This window comes from Epinephelus moara, chromosome 14 (genome assembly GCF_006386435.1).
Source record: "Epinephelus moara isolate mb chromosome 14, YSFRI_EMoa_1.0, whole genome shotgun sequence".
Classification (NCBI taxonomy): Eukaryota; Metazoa; Chordata; class Actinopteri; order Perciformes; family Serranidae; genus Epinephelus; species Epinephelus moara.
The window spans coordinates 35,185,418-35,204,819 of record NC_065519.1 but is presented as its reverse complement, the minus strand read 5'-3'; the positions used below and the strand labels follow the sequence as shown (position 1 = coordinate 35,204,819).

General features: G+C 38.1%; 1 protein-coding gene across 1 annotated transcript in view; it reads left to right on the top strand.

Moving 5' to 3' along the window:
• nrxn3a (neurexin 3a) overlaps positions 1–17,612 on the top strand; it is a 634,542-nt gene extending 616,930 nt beyond the window's left edge. The window contains 3 exon segments of the mRNA XM_050061947.1: positions 14,963–15,013; positions 15,016–15,495; positions 15,498–17,612. Coding sequence (XP_049917904.1) covers positions 14,963–15,013; positions 15,016–15,495; positions 15,498–15,889 — 923 coding nt within the window. The 3' untranslated portion in view covers positions 15,890–17,612.
• Positions 17,613–19,402: the final 1,790 nt, after the last annotated feature.

Below are 19,402 nucleotides of genomic sequence, written 5' to 3'. Positions count from 1 at the left end.
TGTAAATAGCAGATGTGAAAAAAATTCAATTTATTGAATTAAATGTGAACTGTACATTAAATCATCATGATGTGCCTGACAAGGGTTAACTGCATGGAGATGGGTATGCAGACATAGGTTGGCCTTTACAAGCACAGTATCCTACATAAAAACTGAATTTAAATCAAAAATATTAATACTACCTGCATGAAACAACGCACTGTAAACAAGTATATACTGTACAAAACTGTTGTTCATGTGCTTATAACATGACTCATAAGAAATGATATTAGTCAGTAAAAGATTAAGAAGAAGAATGTCTTCTTTTTCTAACTATGCAAGATTTTTTTTTTTAATCCACATTTCAAAAAGACTGTGAGCAATGTACATCCTCATTTCTGGGGAGATGAATAATAATTAATTTCTGAATTCTTAAAAGTAACAGAATATTGTCATAGACCCAGAGGCTTTTGCAGACTGATCCATTTTTGCATTTCCACTGTTTGATATGTGTGTGTGTGTCAATGGCCTCAGGTAAAAGGAGTATTCTGCTGTTTTTCTTTAAAGAAATAAGTCAAAGTCCAGCTTCATAGTATATAGTACATTATAGGTTTTACATATGAGCAATAATGGTACCATGAGTGGTACGACAGTACTGTACAGTGTAGAAAGCAGTTTATATTATCAGATTGCAGATTGTGGCCATGTGAATCTGAAGGTGATATGGGGTCGTCTTCTCTTCCTATATAAGTGTGACTCAAATTCAGGAAACAGAATACCACTCTCCTTACTATCATGGGTCATCACTGCCCCCTCCCTGTCGACATCTGGGTCAGTAAGGACCTAAAGACGAGGAGAAAAAACAGGGTTTGGTTAGCTCATACGTTTTTGTCAAAGGCTCTGTATACTGAAAGACAATGAATCATTAAAAAAAAAAAAATTAAACATTCCAGGAAAAGTTTATTAAATCACCTTAAGGTTTTTCATTCAAGTGTTGCACACTTGAATGAAAACTCAGTGTGAATATTTTTTTATCTCTTTTTTTACTGGTACTCTGCCAAGCTGCAAAATACACAGACATAGTAGTACATCATTACATGTTTCTGTTTACACGGTCTCTCGCTTGGCACTACAGACAATGTACAGGCTTGCCATGTTTAGGTAATGCAAGATTATTGTGCAGGTAATCTGGTTGTTATGGGGTGAATAAACAAACGATCGAGAGTTACATACAATCACCCGCGTTTTCCTCCAAGGGCTGCTCAGTTTATTGAAATAACATGTGTAAAGCAGCTGTCACTGTCTACACTGCTCACTGACAGCAGCCTCACTGTTGCTCCACTAGCTTACTGTTAGCCTGCAGCTCAAACACAAGAGCCACAAATGAACGAGACTGCTCTTTAACACAACAGCTCAAACCTTTCTGTCCTTAACGTGCAAGCTACAGTAAGCTTGCAGTAAGCTTGTAACATGTTTCATAAGTTATCAGTCTTCTCTGCTCCTATAGCCAAATCAATGTAGCCTCCTCAGTTAGCTCCTTAGCTATGTCGCTAGCAGTGGTAATGACAATGGAAACCACTGAACCATGTACCATCAGCTCATCTCTTAGCTTATTATCATTCGCCTTCCCTCTCTGTAGTTAGTTAACTTTAGGAACATATTGTTCATATACAGATAGAAAACGTTGGAGTCTTGACGCAGCATTCTTACCATGATACATCCATGGTCAAGTCCGGTTATAGCCGGCAGCCATTGAACGCCCGCCCTCCTGGCTCTGTGATTGGATGGTAAAGCTATATTTCTGATTGGATAGTCAAATGATATGTTAATCTCAGCGTCCCGATTGGCTATTCACAGGAACGTGTCAAATGAAAGTCGAAACTACTTGTACTTGCAGATTTGATTTGTACCTGAAGGTTGATCCATTTGTACCTGTGAAAATTTGATGCGTACATGTGAAATTTTTTTGTACCTGTGAAAATTTGATGCATAACTGTAAAAAAATTTTGTACCTGTGAAAATTTGATGTGTAACTGTAAAAATTTGATTCACAACTGCAAAATATTTTCCTAATTGTTTTTCATTTGTTCACAAAATGTCATGCACAGCTACGGATCTCCTTACAGATTCAAAACTAAAATGCATTTGTTCAAATATTTTTTACAACAAATAGAATAGTGTGGAATTGTTTGTAGTATTATCCACGTAGGTAACTGTCGCAGATGCACCAAAACTGGGTGGTTAGGTTTAGGCAACAAAAATCTTTGGTTACGCTCACAAACAACATCATGATATAGTTACTAAGGTAACATAAAGTGACATGTCTCACTTGACACCTGTCACATATAATGTTTCACCACTCACTTGACATACATTACGTGATGTACCTTGACATGCTGCATTACAGTGTGAAAATAACTCAATGTTGACTTTGGGTTTCACAGAGACTCTAACACTGGCCCTTTAGTTGAAAGTCCAGTGCTTGTTTAATCCATCAACCTTCCCTTTCTCCCACCCTAAATAGACTCTGTCGCTCTTTATACTGCGTCACCTGAGATTGCTGCCGAAAACCAAAAATGTGGGTCATAATTTCTGCTTGTAAAAACACTGTAGAGGCATTGTAGAGAAATAAACCAAAGATCAAAAATGAAAAACAACACAGCATTTATTGAGTTTACGGTGAAGCAGGGGATTGCTGGAGTCAGCTATGGGTTGAACTGCTGATACTCTGAAAGTTTTCAGCTCTTTCAATTCAATTCAATTTTATTTATAAAGCCTAAGATCACAAATCACAATTTGCCTCACAAGGCTTTACAGCATACGACATCCCTCTGTCCTTAGGACCCTCACAGTGAATAAGGAAAAACTCCCCCCAAAAAAAACATTGTAGCTTTGTGACAAAGTCACAAATCACACTTGATAAATGTTGCTCATACTCCATGTTTTTAATATGTGTCCTGTCCTAAAGGCAACAATTGGTCTCCATTCATCTTCTCCTTGAGTGTAGACTAGTCAGACATGTGCCATCTTATGGAATTCCTCTCTGATTGTATTGTTTGTTTGTTCTTTACTTACATGGAAAAACTATGTGGGTTGCATTAAGCAAAATGTTAAATCATATGTCAAAAACACTACGGGTTTAAAGCTGGTATACATAATATTTTTCAGTAAAACATAGAAATCAGAACTGTGGTTTGACAGTGGCACTGATTTTGCACTAATGGGACTTAACCATTAACACGTTTGTTCATGCCAAGTCAAACCATGCTGTCCTGGTTTGCACTGGTTTGCAAACACCTCCAGTCACTTTGCGGTGACATCACATGGGCTATGTCATCAGCGTCAACGTTCATTAACTTTTTGGCAACATGTTTAAGTAGACGGCTGCTTCAGACATAACATATACTTCATCAGTTTCAACCGCATCTCAAAAACAGCAAAGAGAAAGAGATTCAGCCACACGTTTGAGCCTCAGTCAGATCCAGAGTCAGATAAGGAATTTGTTTGGCAAGAAAATTGATGACTAGCAGAGAATCAGATTGATTAGCCTAGTAAGCATATTTTATTCTTGTTAGGACCAGTGGCTGACACAGTGTTAATGGTTGTGAAACATACAATCATATCTGCCACAGCGATACAGTGTGTTCACATTGGTCCAGTTTACATCCAAAAACTGCACACTCTACCATGTCAGCTTTCAAAACTTTCACTACATTAATGCAAACTCTGCTCTCTGTACTGACAGGTCCGCTCTGCGCTGGAGGTTTCAGGTCTCTTTGTGGGTGATGTGGTCTGTGTAACGCTTATCACTTCAACTTTCCATATAAAAAATAAAAAAATACAATTTTCTATTTGTGGAATGTTGGATAGAAAAACAGGACCCCAAAAAATAAAATATTAGAGAATTTTTATTTCCATTTGTGTCTCAGGGCCCAACTCAATTTACGTTTGATTAGCAAGCTGTTGTTGCTTGTCTTTCCTATTGTCGCGTCTGCATCCAAGGATTACATTGGTCATGGCCATGCACAGAGCACACAGTTGTAGGTGAGTCTCGTCAGTTTTTCCCTCTAAATGCACATTTGACAGAGACACCAACTCATGGGGAAGACTCTTTGTTATGCAGATATACAGCATATAACTTCAGAGCTATACATAGTTATTTTTCTGTATTGCCCAGGAGGAAATAGCTAAATATGATAGCCATTGTAGCTAACGTTAGCCTTGTTATGCAGTATGCCAATGCTTGATGAACACCCACAGATGCAGCAGCTGCACATAAACTGGTTATTTACACTGTGAGTCAGGAGGAGTTAGTGCTATACAAGTCTAAATGTTTCTGTGTAATGTTTGATAATACGGCAGCTTAGTGATGTGGACTATGATCTGAGCTGTTGAACTTAAATCCAATTTTTCCCTCATGTCTCCTGTAGTGATGCTGTGGCCATCCTGCTTCCTGCAGATCCTCTCATCTCAACTCAGGACAATCCTTCAGGACTCATCATCTTTATGAACCTGTTTCAGTAGAAGTTTGTCTATAATTTGGCTGTTAATGAAATTGTAAGACACCTTAGTCCAAAAGTTAGATTTGTCTGAATATTCTTAGATGGAACTAGTGTTAGGCAGAGACAGCCTTTGATTTTCTACAAGTTTTGCCCAATAAAAAAAAATGAATGATGCCTTCATTTTCATGCCTTTTTTTTCCTGTTCTGAGCCCATGGACGTCGGAACTATTTTCTGAGAGGGGGGGCGGGATTTTTGTTGGGAGGGGCGGGGGAAGCACGCACACTTATCAATGATTAAGGATTTGATTTGAAGTTATTTTATAATAACATGCAGTCGTAAGAGAACTAGAATGGATGAACACGGCATCTTTATTGTTAAGAAAATGAAACTTTGATAACTAAATCAAGCCATTTAAGGAACATAACATTATTTGTAACCTTGAATGAAAAAAAGAAAAGTCTGCGCTCCTGACTCAGGGCTTTCATGCATTTCCAAAAGTGGACCTTCTCTCAGTTGACCTACTGATGAAGATTTTAAGCAGGGTCGAGACATCGCTTTCATCCATAAGGTCACTGTGAGCGTTCATAATGGCCAAATGTGTTAGTCTCTCCTGCGTCATGGTGTTGCGCAGCCAGGTTTTCAGCCTGCTCAAGGCTGAGAAAGAGCGCTCGGATGCCGCGACAGATATGGGCAGGGCCAGACAGAGCTCAATGAGCTTCTCCACCTCCGACAGCATGGAGCGAGTTTGGGGCTGCAAGGTTTGCAGGATGGACACAACATCCTGGATGCCAAGGCTACTGTATGTAGTCAGGCAGGTTGCATATCACATCAAAAGCATAGATCTATGAATTAATGATATGAAAGAGATAAATGTAAGTCAGACAAATTGAGTTTAAATTCAGATTCTTTATTTTTCAGACAAATTGAGTTTAAATTCAGATTCTTTATTTTTTTTTAAAACGTAATGCAGTGAGTAGGGAGGCTGGGGTGCTGGGGTGCAGATGGGAGGGGGTGCGGCCGCACCCCCCGCACCCCTAGTTCCGAAGTCTATGTCTGAGCCTAGTGGTTGCAAAGTGCGACCTGCCAGGAAGTTTCTATGTGTCTGCTGACACTTGGGGGGCTCTTGAGGCCTCAGTGTATGGTACATTTGTGCACAGTCATAAGCAGGGTAAGTGTCTGTCTCGCTTAAATATTAGGTGTCTATACAAATACACCTAGCAGCTACTACAAATGCACATTTTCTTTCTACATTTATTGTTTATTGATAATTATCTTCTAAAAAAGTTTGAAATATTCTTAAAGAATCCCAGAGAACAGATTGCATTGCATTGCATTGGGTCAGCTGTTGTAGCTGATTGGCACACTGGGAACCGGCAGGTGGGTCTTCCCAATTCCCAATTAATTTGTGCTCATCATAGTGACCTTGCTCAGCATTTATATATTGAGTTTCATATGATAGGCCCACAAATGTTGATACATGTCTCATAATTTATCAGACAATGATCCTCTGCCTGCCTGTCCCTGTGTCCAAGGTTTATTTAAAGAGGTCTAGATTATTTAATCATTCTTAGTTCTTCTGAGGTCAAGTAACGCAAAAGTAGTGTAAGAAATGCATTATTAAACACAGATATTATACGTGTAAAGTAACTTATTTCTTTAAAATGAAGGTAGCTAGTAATATGTAATGAATTACATTTTGATAGAAGCTTGTCCAACACTGTAAATGAATTATGAGAGTCATGGTGTGGGGGATGTAAACATTATTTCAGGCTGACTTTGGTTTATGAAGACACGTGAAGTTTCGCTCGCACTTGGCAGTTGGTGAACCTGAATCTGCCACAGATTTGGAGGGAGACGGTGTAATTTAATGCCAGGCCAGCTTACTTGTTGTTAAGCTTAATAGTGGGTTATTGTCTAATTTAGTCTAGTTGTATTAAGATGTTTTAATACTTCTTTGATTTCACAACAGTGACAAACAATGCCAAGGTTTAGAGCAAACACTATCATTACCGCTCGACTTGTGTGCGTTAACTGTGGTGACTGTGACAGCGAGGTAGGTTGAAGAGGGACGGGCAGAGGCTTGACTCAGTTGCAGTTGTTGGGCATACAACACACATTTAATTGAAAATTGATGCCATGGGGCAAATTTAAAAACTAAAATCTAAGATTATTTAAAGAAATTGAAAAAAAAAAAAATTGTGAATAGGGCAGTTATCTAGTCAGAGGCCACAAGGGCAGGTGCTTGAGCATCATATGGGGTCTATCTGTGCAGTTGCCTGCTTATTAGATTAAGATTTGACACAATGGATGATATAACAAGCTTTTAAAATAGAACACAAAGCAAATGGTTTCCAACCTCTTGCTTTTGGCATCTTACAAAAAGCAGTGTGTAATAGTCATTAAAACTAGCTCCACTTCAAGCAGGTACAACAGTATCATGCTGCTTACACACTGATGCTTTAGTATTATGTCATATAATATAAAGTTCAGTCAGAGGTAACAAATCAGTACTTTTACTTAAAGTACAAACAATTTTAGTTAAGTATGAATTTTAACGCAGGACTGATACTTGGGTGTTTTTAATGTTTCTGTATTCGTGCTTTTACTTAAGTTAAGGATCTGAGTACAATAGTTGTCTTCCACCTCTGGATCTAATGTTACATTGTTTGGCTACAGAAACATGCATCCAAGCTGAACACTGCATAACAAGGCTAACATGAGTTACACAGGCTAGTGTGTTTAGCTTTTTAATCCTGGGCTATATGGGAAATTCATTCGAGCTCTTAAGTTATATGCTATGTATTAACATAAACACAAAGTCTTCTAAATGAGTTGGCGTCTCTGACAAATGTTAACATAAAGTGAAAAACCAAGGACACTCAGCTACAACAACAGCATCTGCGCTTAGTTATGACTGGATGTAATCCTTGAATCCAGGTGTGACACCAATTACTGAGTCTGGCACTTAGAGCCCACCCTCTCAGGCAGCCCAACATACAAATGGGAATAAAAACCCCAATTTTTGATTTTTCAGTTTTCTGTTTTTCAATCCAGCATTCCACAAATGGAAAATTAGAAAAATGACTCCAAAATCTAAATTATATATTTATCTGACAAAAAAAAAAAAAAGAAAATTAATTTTAAAATTCCAGTTTCCTGCAGTGGTTAGCACTGTTACCTCACAGCCAAGGGCGGAAATTCCATTTCACTGTTTGGGGGGACAATAAACCGAAATATTTCTCAAGAGCAATTTTGCGGGGTTGGGGAGGGGCTGGGGGTGGCAACAAAGTTGCAGTCAAATTTACTTTTGTAACACATATAAATGGAACTGGCATGGTTAAAGGTATTTAATAATTATATTAAAAGTAATAATAATGTTTAGAACAGCATCCCTTAGCAATACCGTAGCCCCTATATAAAGATTTTTATGTTCAACCTGTATTACCAAGAATGACTAGTAAGTGACAATGTACATCAAATATTTTTCTCATTACAAAGACTGAAAATCACGATGAAGATAGTTTGTTTGAATTTATCTTGTCATCATATACTTATGTGGTCATTTAATAAGTGTCACTCATTTTTATCTCTGCTACAGTGCTTCACAAGAATATAAATAAATGCAAATTTATAGGCAGAATAAATCCCTCAATGAACAACCCCACTAAATCAAACAAAAATATTTCATACAAAACGTGTTTGTTGTGGCTTCTCTCAAAACAAGTTGAGTAATTATGCCTCTGAATGTAGGACAACTTAAATATGCTGTTTGTATGACTGCTACATTCACACTGAAGATTCAACTGCGAGGTAATGAAGTGAACAAAATGCTGTCTGGTTACAACTGGTAATGTGTTTTATTCTGTTGAAAAGTAGAAGTAAATAAAGGTGTCTGACATGTCTCTTGTTTTGAGTGAACTGTTGCAAAGTAGTTACTTACTGGAGCTCAGTTTCCTCTACTCTGACTTACTCTCACTGATCCACAGTCAGTCTTGTGGAGTGCTGCTGTGTGCCGGTGTATGCAGACATGGCCAAAACCATTGTGCACTCTTTTTAAAGTTATAAATGCATCATGTTGCGTATATAATTGGCACAAAGCAGCATAGTTTAAAATAGTATAGTTTCCTCAAATGATATATTGGGGGGGACAATTCCCCGTTTTTCCAAAGAAGGGGAGGGGGTTTCCACCTATGTTCACACCAAGGGTTCTGGGTTCAAACCCGACCGGTTGGGGCCCTTCTGTGTGGAGCTGCATGTTCTCCCCATGTCTGCGTGGGTTTTCTCTGGGTTCCTCCCACAGTCCAAAGACAAGCACGTTAGGCTAGTTGGGGACTTTAAATTGCCTATAGGTGTGACTATGAGCATGAATGTCCCTATGTGTCAGCCCTGTGTCCCCCATGACCCTGACACTGGGTTCACAATGGAAGCGGAAGCGCAGATTTGTGAAGTGCTGTCCGCTTGCATTTGGCGCTGATGTTAACCGATTGGGCTGTTCACACTGGCCGAGCACCCCGGCCAGCTTGCAATCTGCAGTGGTAGTTTCAGCGTCTGGTCTATTTTTTTCCATGAGCCAGTATTATCTGGCAAGAAAATATAAAATCTTGTAAATATCTTGTAAATGCTATAAAGTGTGGACCAAATATGATAAAAACGACCTGACTGTGATAGATATTAGAATATGCATCTCATACTTCCACATATTTGTCAATTTTGTCTAAACAGAGAGACGAGCAGAGCCACACACTCACACACAGACACAACAATGCGTGACAATAACAGTTCACAGTCCAGTGTGAACCCTGTGTGAATAGGATAAGCAGTTACAGGTAATGAATGAATACATTTTCTAACTGTTATTTTTGTATAAAAAATTTAACAGATAAGCGTTACATGTTGGGTTGAAATCTGTATGTGTTTTCCATAGACAGTGATTGGATTTCATATTAGTGATGTAATCTAATCTAATATGAGGCTTTTTGAGATATGTTTGAATCTCAGATTTTTGGGAAATGGACAGGCATCGCCTCCTTCAGTACAGGAATGTGAATGTTTGTCTAGTGACAAACCTTGCACGGATTGAAATCAGTGTAGTCAAGGTCAGACATGATGTTAGACATACACAACAGAAAAAAACATTTTTGAGTGGAGAGTGACTTTACATGCGATCATGCCTACTATAAACTGCAATTGAAAAATACAAATTAGCTTGCCATTGCTTGCTGGTTCACACCTGTCATGCTCGACAGTGCCAACAATGGAGGTGTCATGTATAACATGTTTTTATTTTTATTTAATTCAACAGCCCAATTCCATCAGTAACGTCAATAGTTGGTACCTTAGTTTACACTTCTGCCTTTCACCAATGCACAGGGCGACAACATTCACAATGTTATGGATATCAGCTTTAAGTGTGTCTTTTGACTCTTTATCATAATTCAGTTCCAAATAAATAGCATTTCATGTAATTGTACATGACAAAATATTATTAATATATGTTTGGTGTTTTTATTTTGCTCCACTTCCTCACTGCTATTTGTTAAACTTGAGCTGTGTCCCAATTGCATACTACATACTAATTTTAGCCAGATTTTGTCTTTTGGGTGGGGGTTAGGGCTGGGCTGGGGGTTGGGGGTGTTGTCCACACTGGTAAAGTGACAAAATTATGTATACTCAAACGTGTCAGTTTGCATACAGAATTCACTGACATCTGTCTGCATACATGTTGTATCATAAGTATCGCATGTTGTTTCTTGCCAGTACAAAGTGTTACATTACCTCAGTTCTCTTTATAGTAAGGGATTGGGACACAATTTTCCATTGGTCAGTCTTACCTGCTCCCAGTTTGCTGTGTTGTTTCTTTTCTACTTTCCCTAAATGCAACTTACTTTAAGCATGCATCAACATCCTGCAGTAAGACTAATACTAAACCGAGAAATTATAATAATAACCCATTCTCAGCCAGTACCATCTCTCTCTGATGTAGACCCAGACTGCACGGCCGGTTCATGTTTCAAGACTAACATTACAAATAGATTTGTTATTGAGAAATGCATGAGAGAGGAGCCCGACCTCCAGTCGAGTGCCTCTCTCAGCAGTATCTGTTTTATATTGTGTGCACCTGGTTGTAGTGTGTGCAAAATTTTGGCTTTGTTCTTTCATCTAAACATTTTCATTCGATAATTTTAACAGGTCATATTTTTTTTTGTATTTATCCAATTGATCTCTGCCATTTTGGTTCTGATTATGGTTTTTGGCTTATTAAGTATGTTTGTTTGTTTTTTTATTTTTGTTTTTGTTTTTTGTCAATCAGATAATATTTAAATCAAAGTGCGAAATATTTTTTGTTATTATTAGACGTTTCTTTTTTGTGGTGGTGGTGGGGGGGGGAGATTTGGAACTACTTGAGTGACTAACTTGTGTGTTTTATTTCCTACAGTATGCTTTCCTGGCAAATATTAAATAAAAAAGTAAAAGTTTGAAAAATAAAAACAGTTGCACAATCAACTCAATTTGAGGCATTTTGTGCAAAAAAAACTATGTGCAAAAGCCCACAAATTAGTAGGTGAAGCTGTTTCAGATCCACTTCTCACATATCTTCCATTTAAAAAAATAAAAAATAAAAAAAAAATCTACAAAACAAATTAATTTTTGCTGAATAATATTTTGATTGTAAGACAAAAAACAAATGAATTGCATGGCTAAGAAGTTGCAGTTTAGGGTTTGTCAGATTTGTCAGTGTTAGAGTTCTTCTGTTCTTTTCTGTAGATGGGCATGTATATTGCTCATTGTTTGTATATCCCCATCCCTTCCTTACAGCCAAAAGCTCTAATGCCGCCCGACCGCTTCGTACTGCCTTTACATGGACATGGCAACTGACTTACACTGTCACCCTCATCACCCTCATTTCCTATGTAGTATGTTCATAGGTCCCACCCCTTCTTCACCTTCTCCCTTGTCTTTAGAGATATTAGAGTATAAAGTCATCCATCCATTCTACAGATCAAATTACAATTAAAGCAAAAACTGTAACATGAATAGATTTTAGATACTATTGAAGTCTATTGGAATGAAAACAATTTTTTGTAAAAACAAATTATTTACAAGGAAAAAACAAAACATAAAAAACAGAATTATGGTGTTTATTTTTATGTTATGTGTTGTGGATGTATGTGTTGTTGCCTCCCTGTACCGTCGTGTTTTAAGATAGAACACAGTCTACAATGAATAAAATGATCTGTAACGGTACCATGTGGCTATCCAACATTCTTACACAACTTTTCCTTTGTAAATTCTTTTCTTCATGCCTAAATCATGCGGGCAATTTGTTGATGTAAGTTGACGATATACAGTATGTATGTTTACACTCCATTTGACATTTTTTTGAAGATGCAGTTTGTAAAATGTGGTGATTGGAGCATGTCAAAATGTTTATTCTTGTGTATCTCACCCTAAACACAAAGTGATGAATAAACATAGTTGGTGCTACATGTCGCAGTTTAAACAGTTTCACATCACTGAATTATTTAGTCCTGTAGGAAACACCAATCTTATGAAAACAGGTGGGTGCTAGTTTTAAACTGCTGTCTAACAAGTGTAGAATTTCCTCATATAAATGACTCCTGTTCAAAACTAATCAAAAACAATAATCAACTCAGAAATCCTATGATACACCACTTGTTTCAATAGGATCAAGTCCTATAGTATAGGCTGACTCACTAGTCATCATTGAGTGGTACTCTATATGAACACAGTGCTACATGTACTACCAACCTACTACAAACATCTCTTTGAAATAGGTAGTCTAAAAGCTTACAAACTGCATCTCCAATCATACTGAAGACATTGATAACTGAATCTTATAAATGAGTCTTTAATAGTGTTTTGTTGTTTGAATTATAGAATAAAACGACATTTGTTTGATCCACAGAGATTTGTGTTTGTGAATGTATATGTTGGTGTTTGTAATTATTTGTGAATTAAATTACAGTTTAATTGATACACAATGTGCATCAAAGATGAAGTATGCACATGCTTGATGGCAGTGGATACTTTTAATGTCAATGGCACTCTGAATGTTCACTCCAATGATACCTGCTTGAGATCACATTTCCATGATTAATGAGTCCAACTTCTTTTGAACTTCTCCCCCAAAAAAGTGCCCTTGTCACCAGAATATCTGCTCATTTTTGCTTAAATGTCCTGTTTGGCATTGAAGATCATGATGCAAACATCACATAAAAAGTTGCAGTTTAAATCTATGTCTCTCCAAACTCATATGCACCCACAACAGCAGACAATGCTTTAACTATGAATGTTGCTGCAAAGAATCCACACATACTAAAAACGTGGATGCTTCAACCACATCTTCAACCTGGCATCATAGATGATATAAGCACTCAGAACAGTTTCAAGGTAGACACCCAAGATTTGTGTTACCAATTCAGTATCTGACCAAATGTCTCCCCTTCTGTTCCCGAGTTATGGCATTGAGTAGATGAGCTAGAAGAGTGCTTTACATAACGTTGTAGTCTCACAGTAAAGTTGACCTTTGGATATGAAATGTCATTACTTAATCATTTTATCCTATTAAACATTTGTGTGAAATTTTGTCATAATTAGCATACAAATTCTTGAGTTATTGCCAAAAACATGTTTTGTGAGGTCACAGTGACCTTTAACTTTGACTTTGGACCAGCAAATTCTAATCAGGTTGTCCTTCAGTCCAAGAGGATATTTGTGCCACATTTTACGATATTACCTGGAGGCATTCTTGAGATATCGCATGGGAAAATGGGACGGATGTACAGACAGACGAACAGACATCCCGAAACCCCAACCCCATTTTTATGCCGTGCTGTGGCATAGAGGAATAGAGAACAAATTGTATTTTATAACTGAAGTTGTTTAACACCTCATGAAGACTCTGCAAAGACAGAGCAACATAATTACAGTGTAAGAAATGTGGCCATTTGAAGCCTTTTGTTGTTATTGAATTGCAGTGTTGGATAAGTTACTGAGCCAAGCTCTGTTAAAGAGGGTTTCAACTCTAAAAACATGATGTAACATGGAGGCATGGTTGCTTAACCATGCCTCCATGTTACATCATGTTTTTAAATAATACAGAAAAAGACATTGAGACCAAATTGTTTAACAAGCAGTCTACCAAAGCCTTCAAGGCAAATAGAGTACATATTTCACAAAGGTTGAGCATTCAGGTGACTTTGCTCTGCCATTGACATTATATAAACTTAAAGTCATTGGAGCTGGACAGCTTTTTCTTGGTCACAGAGCTGTTCTTAGGACAGAGTCATGAATTGTTGGATAAAAATAAGCCATAATGAACCAAGCCTAATGCCAACAACATTTGGATGACAGGTAAATGAAACGTACATGATTAGTGTTTTCTGTTTTGTGACAAAATCTCTCTCCACTATCTGGAATACCCTTCATGAAATTTGCACAAATGTGAACCTGACTATCTGATACAGTAAATTAGCAACTAGAAAAGTTTGTATGTACAAACACTGATAAAACTAACATACACACATTTCTTGGTAGTGACAAAATGCAAATTTTTGGATATTTACTTTCCACAAATGGTTTGCAGAGAATTTATCTAATGTTTCTCTTATTGTTTTTTTTTGTTTTTTTTAAAGTTCCATCTTCACTATTGGTGGTTACAAAGGTGACTACATGCCCAAACAAACTGCCTGTTTCCTCTCACTAAAATTTAGCTTGAAGATTGACTTTGAGATCACTTTCCTCCAGAACAGTTCTGTGTCTGAGAAAGGTTGTAGAACTATGACCGCAATTTTCTGTTTTTCCATAATTACTCAAGAGGTTTAAGATGATTGGAGAGTCATTGAGCAATGACACTGCTGTCAGTCTGTCATTTCTATTATAATAGCAATCTGTAGTTTGGATAATACCATTAATTTCATCTTAATTAATGTGCTGTGAAATGAATTGTGTTTTTTTTAGTATTAGGAGATTTCCTTCTTATTTAAAAAGTGGGAAAAATAGGATTAATAGTGATTATAGTACCTTTTGATTGTGACTACAGTGTTGAACACACTTTCATTTAGTTGCATTTAGCAAAACAATGTTTACCATTTTACATTTCAAGATTGCACTCTACATTAAAAGTTACTTAAATGATATTGAGAAAGAACCAATTACTTAACCATAGAAAGCACACTGGATTTAAAGCAAACTTTGCTCAATTTCTGGCTCATCCTTGCACACCTCTTAAGCCTTTTGAAATTTACATACAGTGTATGCCTATTTCCTTTCTTTTGTCTTGATTAAAGAGGTGTAAATTGATATGCCAAGATTTTGGTTTGGGTTTTGTTGTCGCCTGTTTTGTTGCTCTATCCAGTAGCATCTAATTAAGTGTGTTTCATTAAAAAAACAAAAAAAAAACAAAAAAAAAACAACTTGCTGCCATCTTTCATGACTGCCTATCTCTGTCCAACCCTAGGAGCTGAATTAGTCATCCCAGTACTTCAGGATCCATTAGCGCACCCCTCTGTAGCTTCATTCCCACTCCCTCAACCCACCACCCACTCCTCACCATTATTGAGACCACCAAAGAGTCCCTGTCCAAGGCCACTGAGGCGGGGGTACCTTGCTTGTCGGACCGAGGCAGCGATGATTGTGATGATGATGGCTTGGTGATATCGGGGTATGGCTCTGGGGAAGCGTTCAAGTCTAACCTGCCCCCTACTGATGATGAAGATTTTTACACGACCTTCTCCTTGGTAACAGATAAGACCTTATCCACGTCAAGCTTTGAAGGTGGCTACAAAGCTCACACGCCCAAGACTTTTAGACCTAACAAACCTTCAATCTCCAGACGCGGTAGGAGTACCACTACCGCCATACCACTAACCGCCGACCAGAGCCGCACCACCGCCACCTCTGCCTCCACCGCAGCCCTCCACAATGTTCCGGCCAAGCAGCCGGCTGACCAAATGAATAACCGCGAGCTAAAACCCCAGCCCGTCCTAGTGTTGCTCCATTGCCCACATCCTTTGAGGTAGACAGCACCAAGCTGAGGGGCCCATTAATAACCTCCCCAATGTTCCATAATATACCCACAGCACTCCCCACAGAGCCGGGCGTCAGGCGAGTTCCAGGGCCCTCGGAAGTGGTCCGTGAATCTAGCAGCACCACCGGGATGGTCATCGGAATAGTCGCGGCCGCTGCCCTGTGCATCCTCATCCTTCTGTATGCCATGTATAAGTACAGGAACAGGGATGAAGGCTCCTACCAGGTGGACGAGAGCAGGAACTACATAACCAACTCAGCAGTGCAGAGCAATGGCGCTGTCATGAAGGACAAACAGCAGAGCTTGAAAGGCAGCAACAAGAAACAAAAAAATAAGGACAAGGAGTATTATGTGTGACTGTGAGACTTTCGTGAACATGAGAGAATGAAGAAAGAAAGCACTAAGAGAACATTTACTTACCAGTTTCCTTGCAAGGAGCTATGACAAATGATGGTATAACATGGAACTTGAATAATCCTATACTGTGCTGAGTAGTTGAACTGAAGATATGTACTGTAATATAAAGCACACTTACTATTGTAAGCATAACGACCAGGCTAAATAGCAGTTTTAGAGAACTTACTCTTCTATCTGGTCAGAGACATTATCAGTATAGAAATATTCCATAGCTACATCATTCTCCTAAGTGACTTTTAGAGCTATGTGATCCTTGGCATTGAAACAACTTTTTTGTAAAATTGTTAATTACAAAAGGCTCATAATCTTATACATTCTCAGCATGTAAGTAGTGTTAACAAGAGGGGGTCAGGCACACCATTATTGTAAAGGTTAAAAAAAGGACTCTTGTTGTATCAGACTATGAGAATTTTTTATGGTTTATACATAACACAAGTGTGGTGTCTACCATATTTTTGCTTTAAGCAAAAGGGAAAAAATGACAAAACAACAGCAAGTGAAGAAAACTATGTCTGTGGATAAAATGATACAAAGTGAGCAAATTGCCATCGGCAGATCTCCTAAAATCTATTTGCTCTGGCATCTGATTCACCACAATTATTCTCATTGTTTGACAGTGAGACTCACTTAATGAATAGAAGTGATGGGTTCTCTGCGTAAAAAGCAACTGATAGTAAAGTGCATGCCATCCTAATTCTACAGTAAAGTCCAGTGCAGTAAATTTCCAGTATGCAGTGTTCAACTTTGACCATGTTCTTATAATTAATGCCAAACAGTTCTTCACTATCAGATCAGAACTTAGGCCCTCTTTTTGAACCCTTCAAAAATTTAAACTGGACAAAACAATGTCTAAAAAAAAAGGTCCATTATTGATGCACAGCCAATGGTGGTTTTATCTCTTTGCAAAACTGTATGTAAGTTTGTTGCCTGTCGTTCTCTTTTTCTACTGAGGTGCCAGGAGGAAGACAATTGCAGTACTACAACACTGTTAAGAAATGTGTATACAGAAATAAATCAAATGTTGAAAGTGTGAATTCTATCTGCTGTCACAGTCAACTGTGTCAAAAAACAGGAAATTTGTTTACATATTTTATTACATGCTAGCTGTTGTACTTTGTAGGTAGGAAATTGTACATATACCATGACAGTTGTAATTTTTAGTACTTCTACTGTACAGACTAAACATATGGTTTATCAGCGTATTTCATGACAGAATATACTAACTGTTAATTTACATGGAGAAAAACTTTAATCACAATGTGGAAAATCATATTGATATTTCATAAAGGATAAAATGTATTGTTAGCCTAGAGATCTAACCAGAGATGTTTCTAAAGTTGCATGAATATTTAACTACTTGCAGTTGTCCTACAAATACAAGGTGCCCTTCCTTCTGTATCTTGGCTTTCTTGTCCTGGGTTACATTAGTGATATTTCTTTTTCAAAGAGAATTAAGTCAGAGTTATGACAAATACAGAAAGACAAAGAGGCTATAATGGATGGGGGTTCACAGTTTAAATGAGCTAAAATGGTGAGGGGTTTCTTGTTCTTTTTTTTTAAAATGGGACTGGTCACCTCAAATCATTGTCTTGTCACCTTTTGATCATTAGTTAACAATATTTTATTGTCCCGTTATGTTTCTGTTTTCTGCTGCCATTTGATTATGAGGAGGTGCAGAGTTTTCCTTGCCTGAAATTCATATTTTTTGTGTTATGACTTTCTTTTCATAACCTTTTTTCATCAGTTTGACAGCAAATAAAACACTTTTTTCTCTGAAATCATGCTGTAGTCCTTGGATAAATCAAATCATTCAATTATTCATGGCAATACAGTACCACTTTGAGTACAACCTCATTCTTACTATACAGTCATTTAGACTCAACAGGATTAAGAAAAGGAGACAGTTTTAAAGACCCTTTCAAATTTTTTTAGTTTTTCTGTGTAACAGCAGGGCCACACCGCCCGCGGAAGTGCTGCGAATAGCCTCGAAGCGAAGCCAGTTTCCTTTCGGTGCCCATGTTAACTGATTGTGTCTTCCATGCTGGCCGCGGCCCTGCAGCAATCGTTTCGGCGTCTGGTCTATTTTCTGCGTGAGCCGCGAACGAATGTGTCAAGCCGGGCAGGAAGTCAAACAAAGGAACAACAACAGTATCTGGTCAATTTTCAGAATAAAACAAATTTCAAAATAAAACACCCCGTTTGACAAATGCGATGTATATATGTGTGTGTTTATATACATATACTAATTACTAAGAAGTGGACATACATGTACAATTGTTAGGAAAACATGGTGTATAATTTTATGAGGTTATTTACTTACCCATGATGGAAAAACAGCCCCAAATGTGACGGAGCCAACAGCTGGAAGCAGAAGCGCTTGTCGACCGGCGTGGAGAAATGCACGTCTGATGTGAACTGAAATGCTCCGGCTCGTGCGAGAATTTCGGTGTGCTGCGCTTTGCAGCACTTCGTTGGCAGTGTGGCCCTGGCGTGACATTAAACCTAAATAAATAAATGAGGAAAAATCATTGTTTAGCTAGTTGGTTCATCAGGACTGTGTGGTTGTAGTTTGATCAGATTTGATTTGCAGTGGCCTAGCAACATGAGCAAATAATGACACTGTCATCAGATTTTAATGTGAATGTTGTTTAATTCTAACTGATGCATGAAAGTACGTCAGTAAGTATAGACCGAGTAACAAGGTTTATGTACAATAACATCTGGGTAGTAAAAACCCCCATGACCCGTCCCTCGCGCGTAACATATCAAAGTATACGACCTCGTATCAGGAAAGCATTAAAGTTTCCTCTGAATATATCCCATGGTGATATATGTTTCATCACGAGAGAAGCCTCCCTGATCAAATCCGCCCACTTTTTGGCCAGTCAAATACCCGTGCGCTCGGCGCGGCTCGGTCCTTTATGCCCTTTTTCCGCTTGGTCCGTTCTTCCCTTTTTTTTGCCCTTCGTCCCTTCTTCCTTTTTTTCCCCCTTCAGTGTTGTGTCTTTTGTTCATTCTAGTAGTGTCTTTTCCGGTTTTAGTTATCTGTTCTTAGTTTTTCAGTCTTCTAGTCTTTTGCGAGTTATTTCCCATTATTTGTACTGTTAGTTCTGCCATGCTTATTCGTATTTTACCTCCTTGTAGTGCGTAATTTCCTTTATTACACTTTTAACTCTTTTGTGCTCACGATCAAAGTTATTTTGAACTTTTAAATTTTGTCGATCCAGTTTTCTGTTATCTCCAGTGTTTTCAACATTTTTTGCGCATTGATAATAACTTTGACAACAATATCGAAGGGCCAACAATATTGTATTCACCATTATTAGAAGCGAGTAATCAGAACGAAGTAGACCAGCACCTGCCAACCAACCTCTTCGCCCCAGATTCATCGGAACCAGCGGCTGCCAGCCACTTGCCACAGTGGTCCTCCTGCCAAGCCCAAAGGCCTTCTGC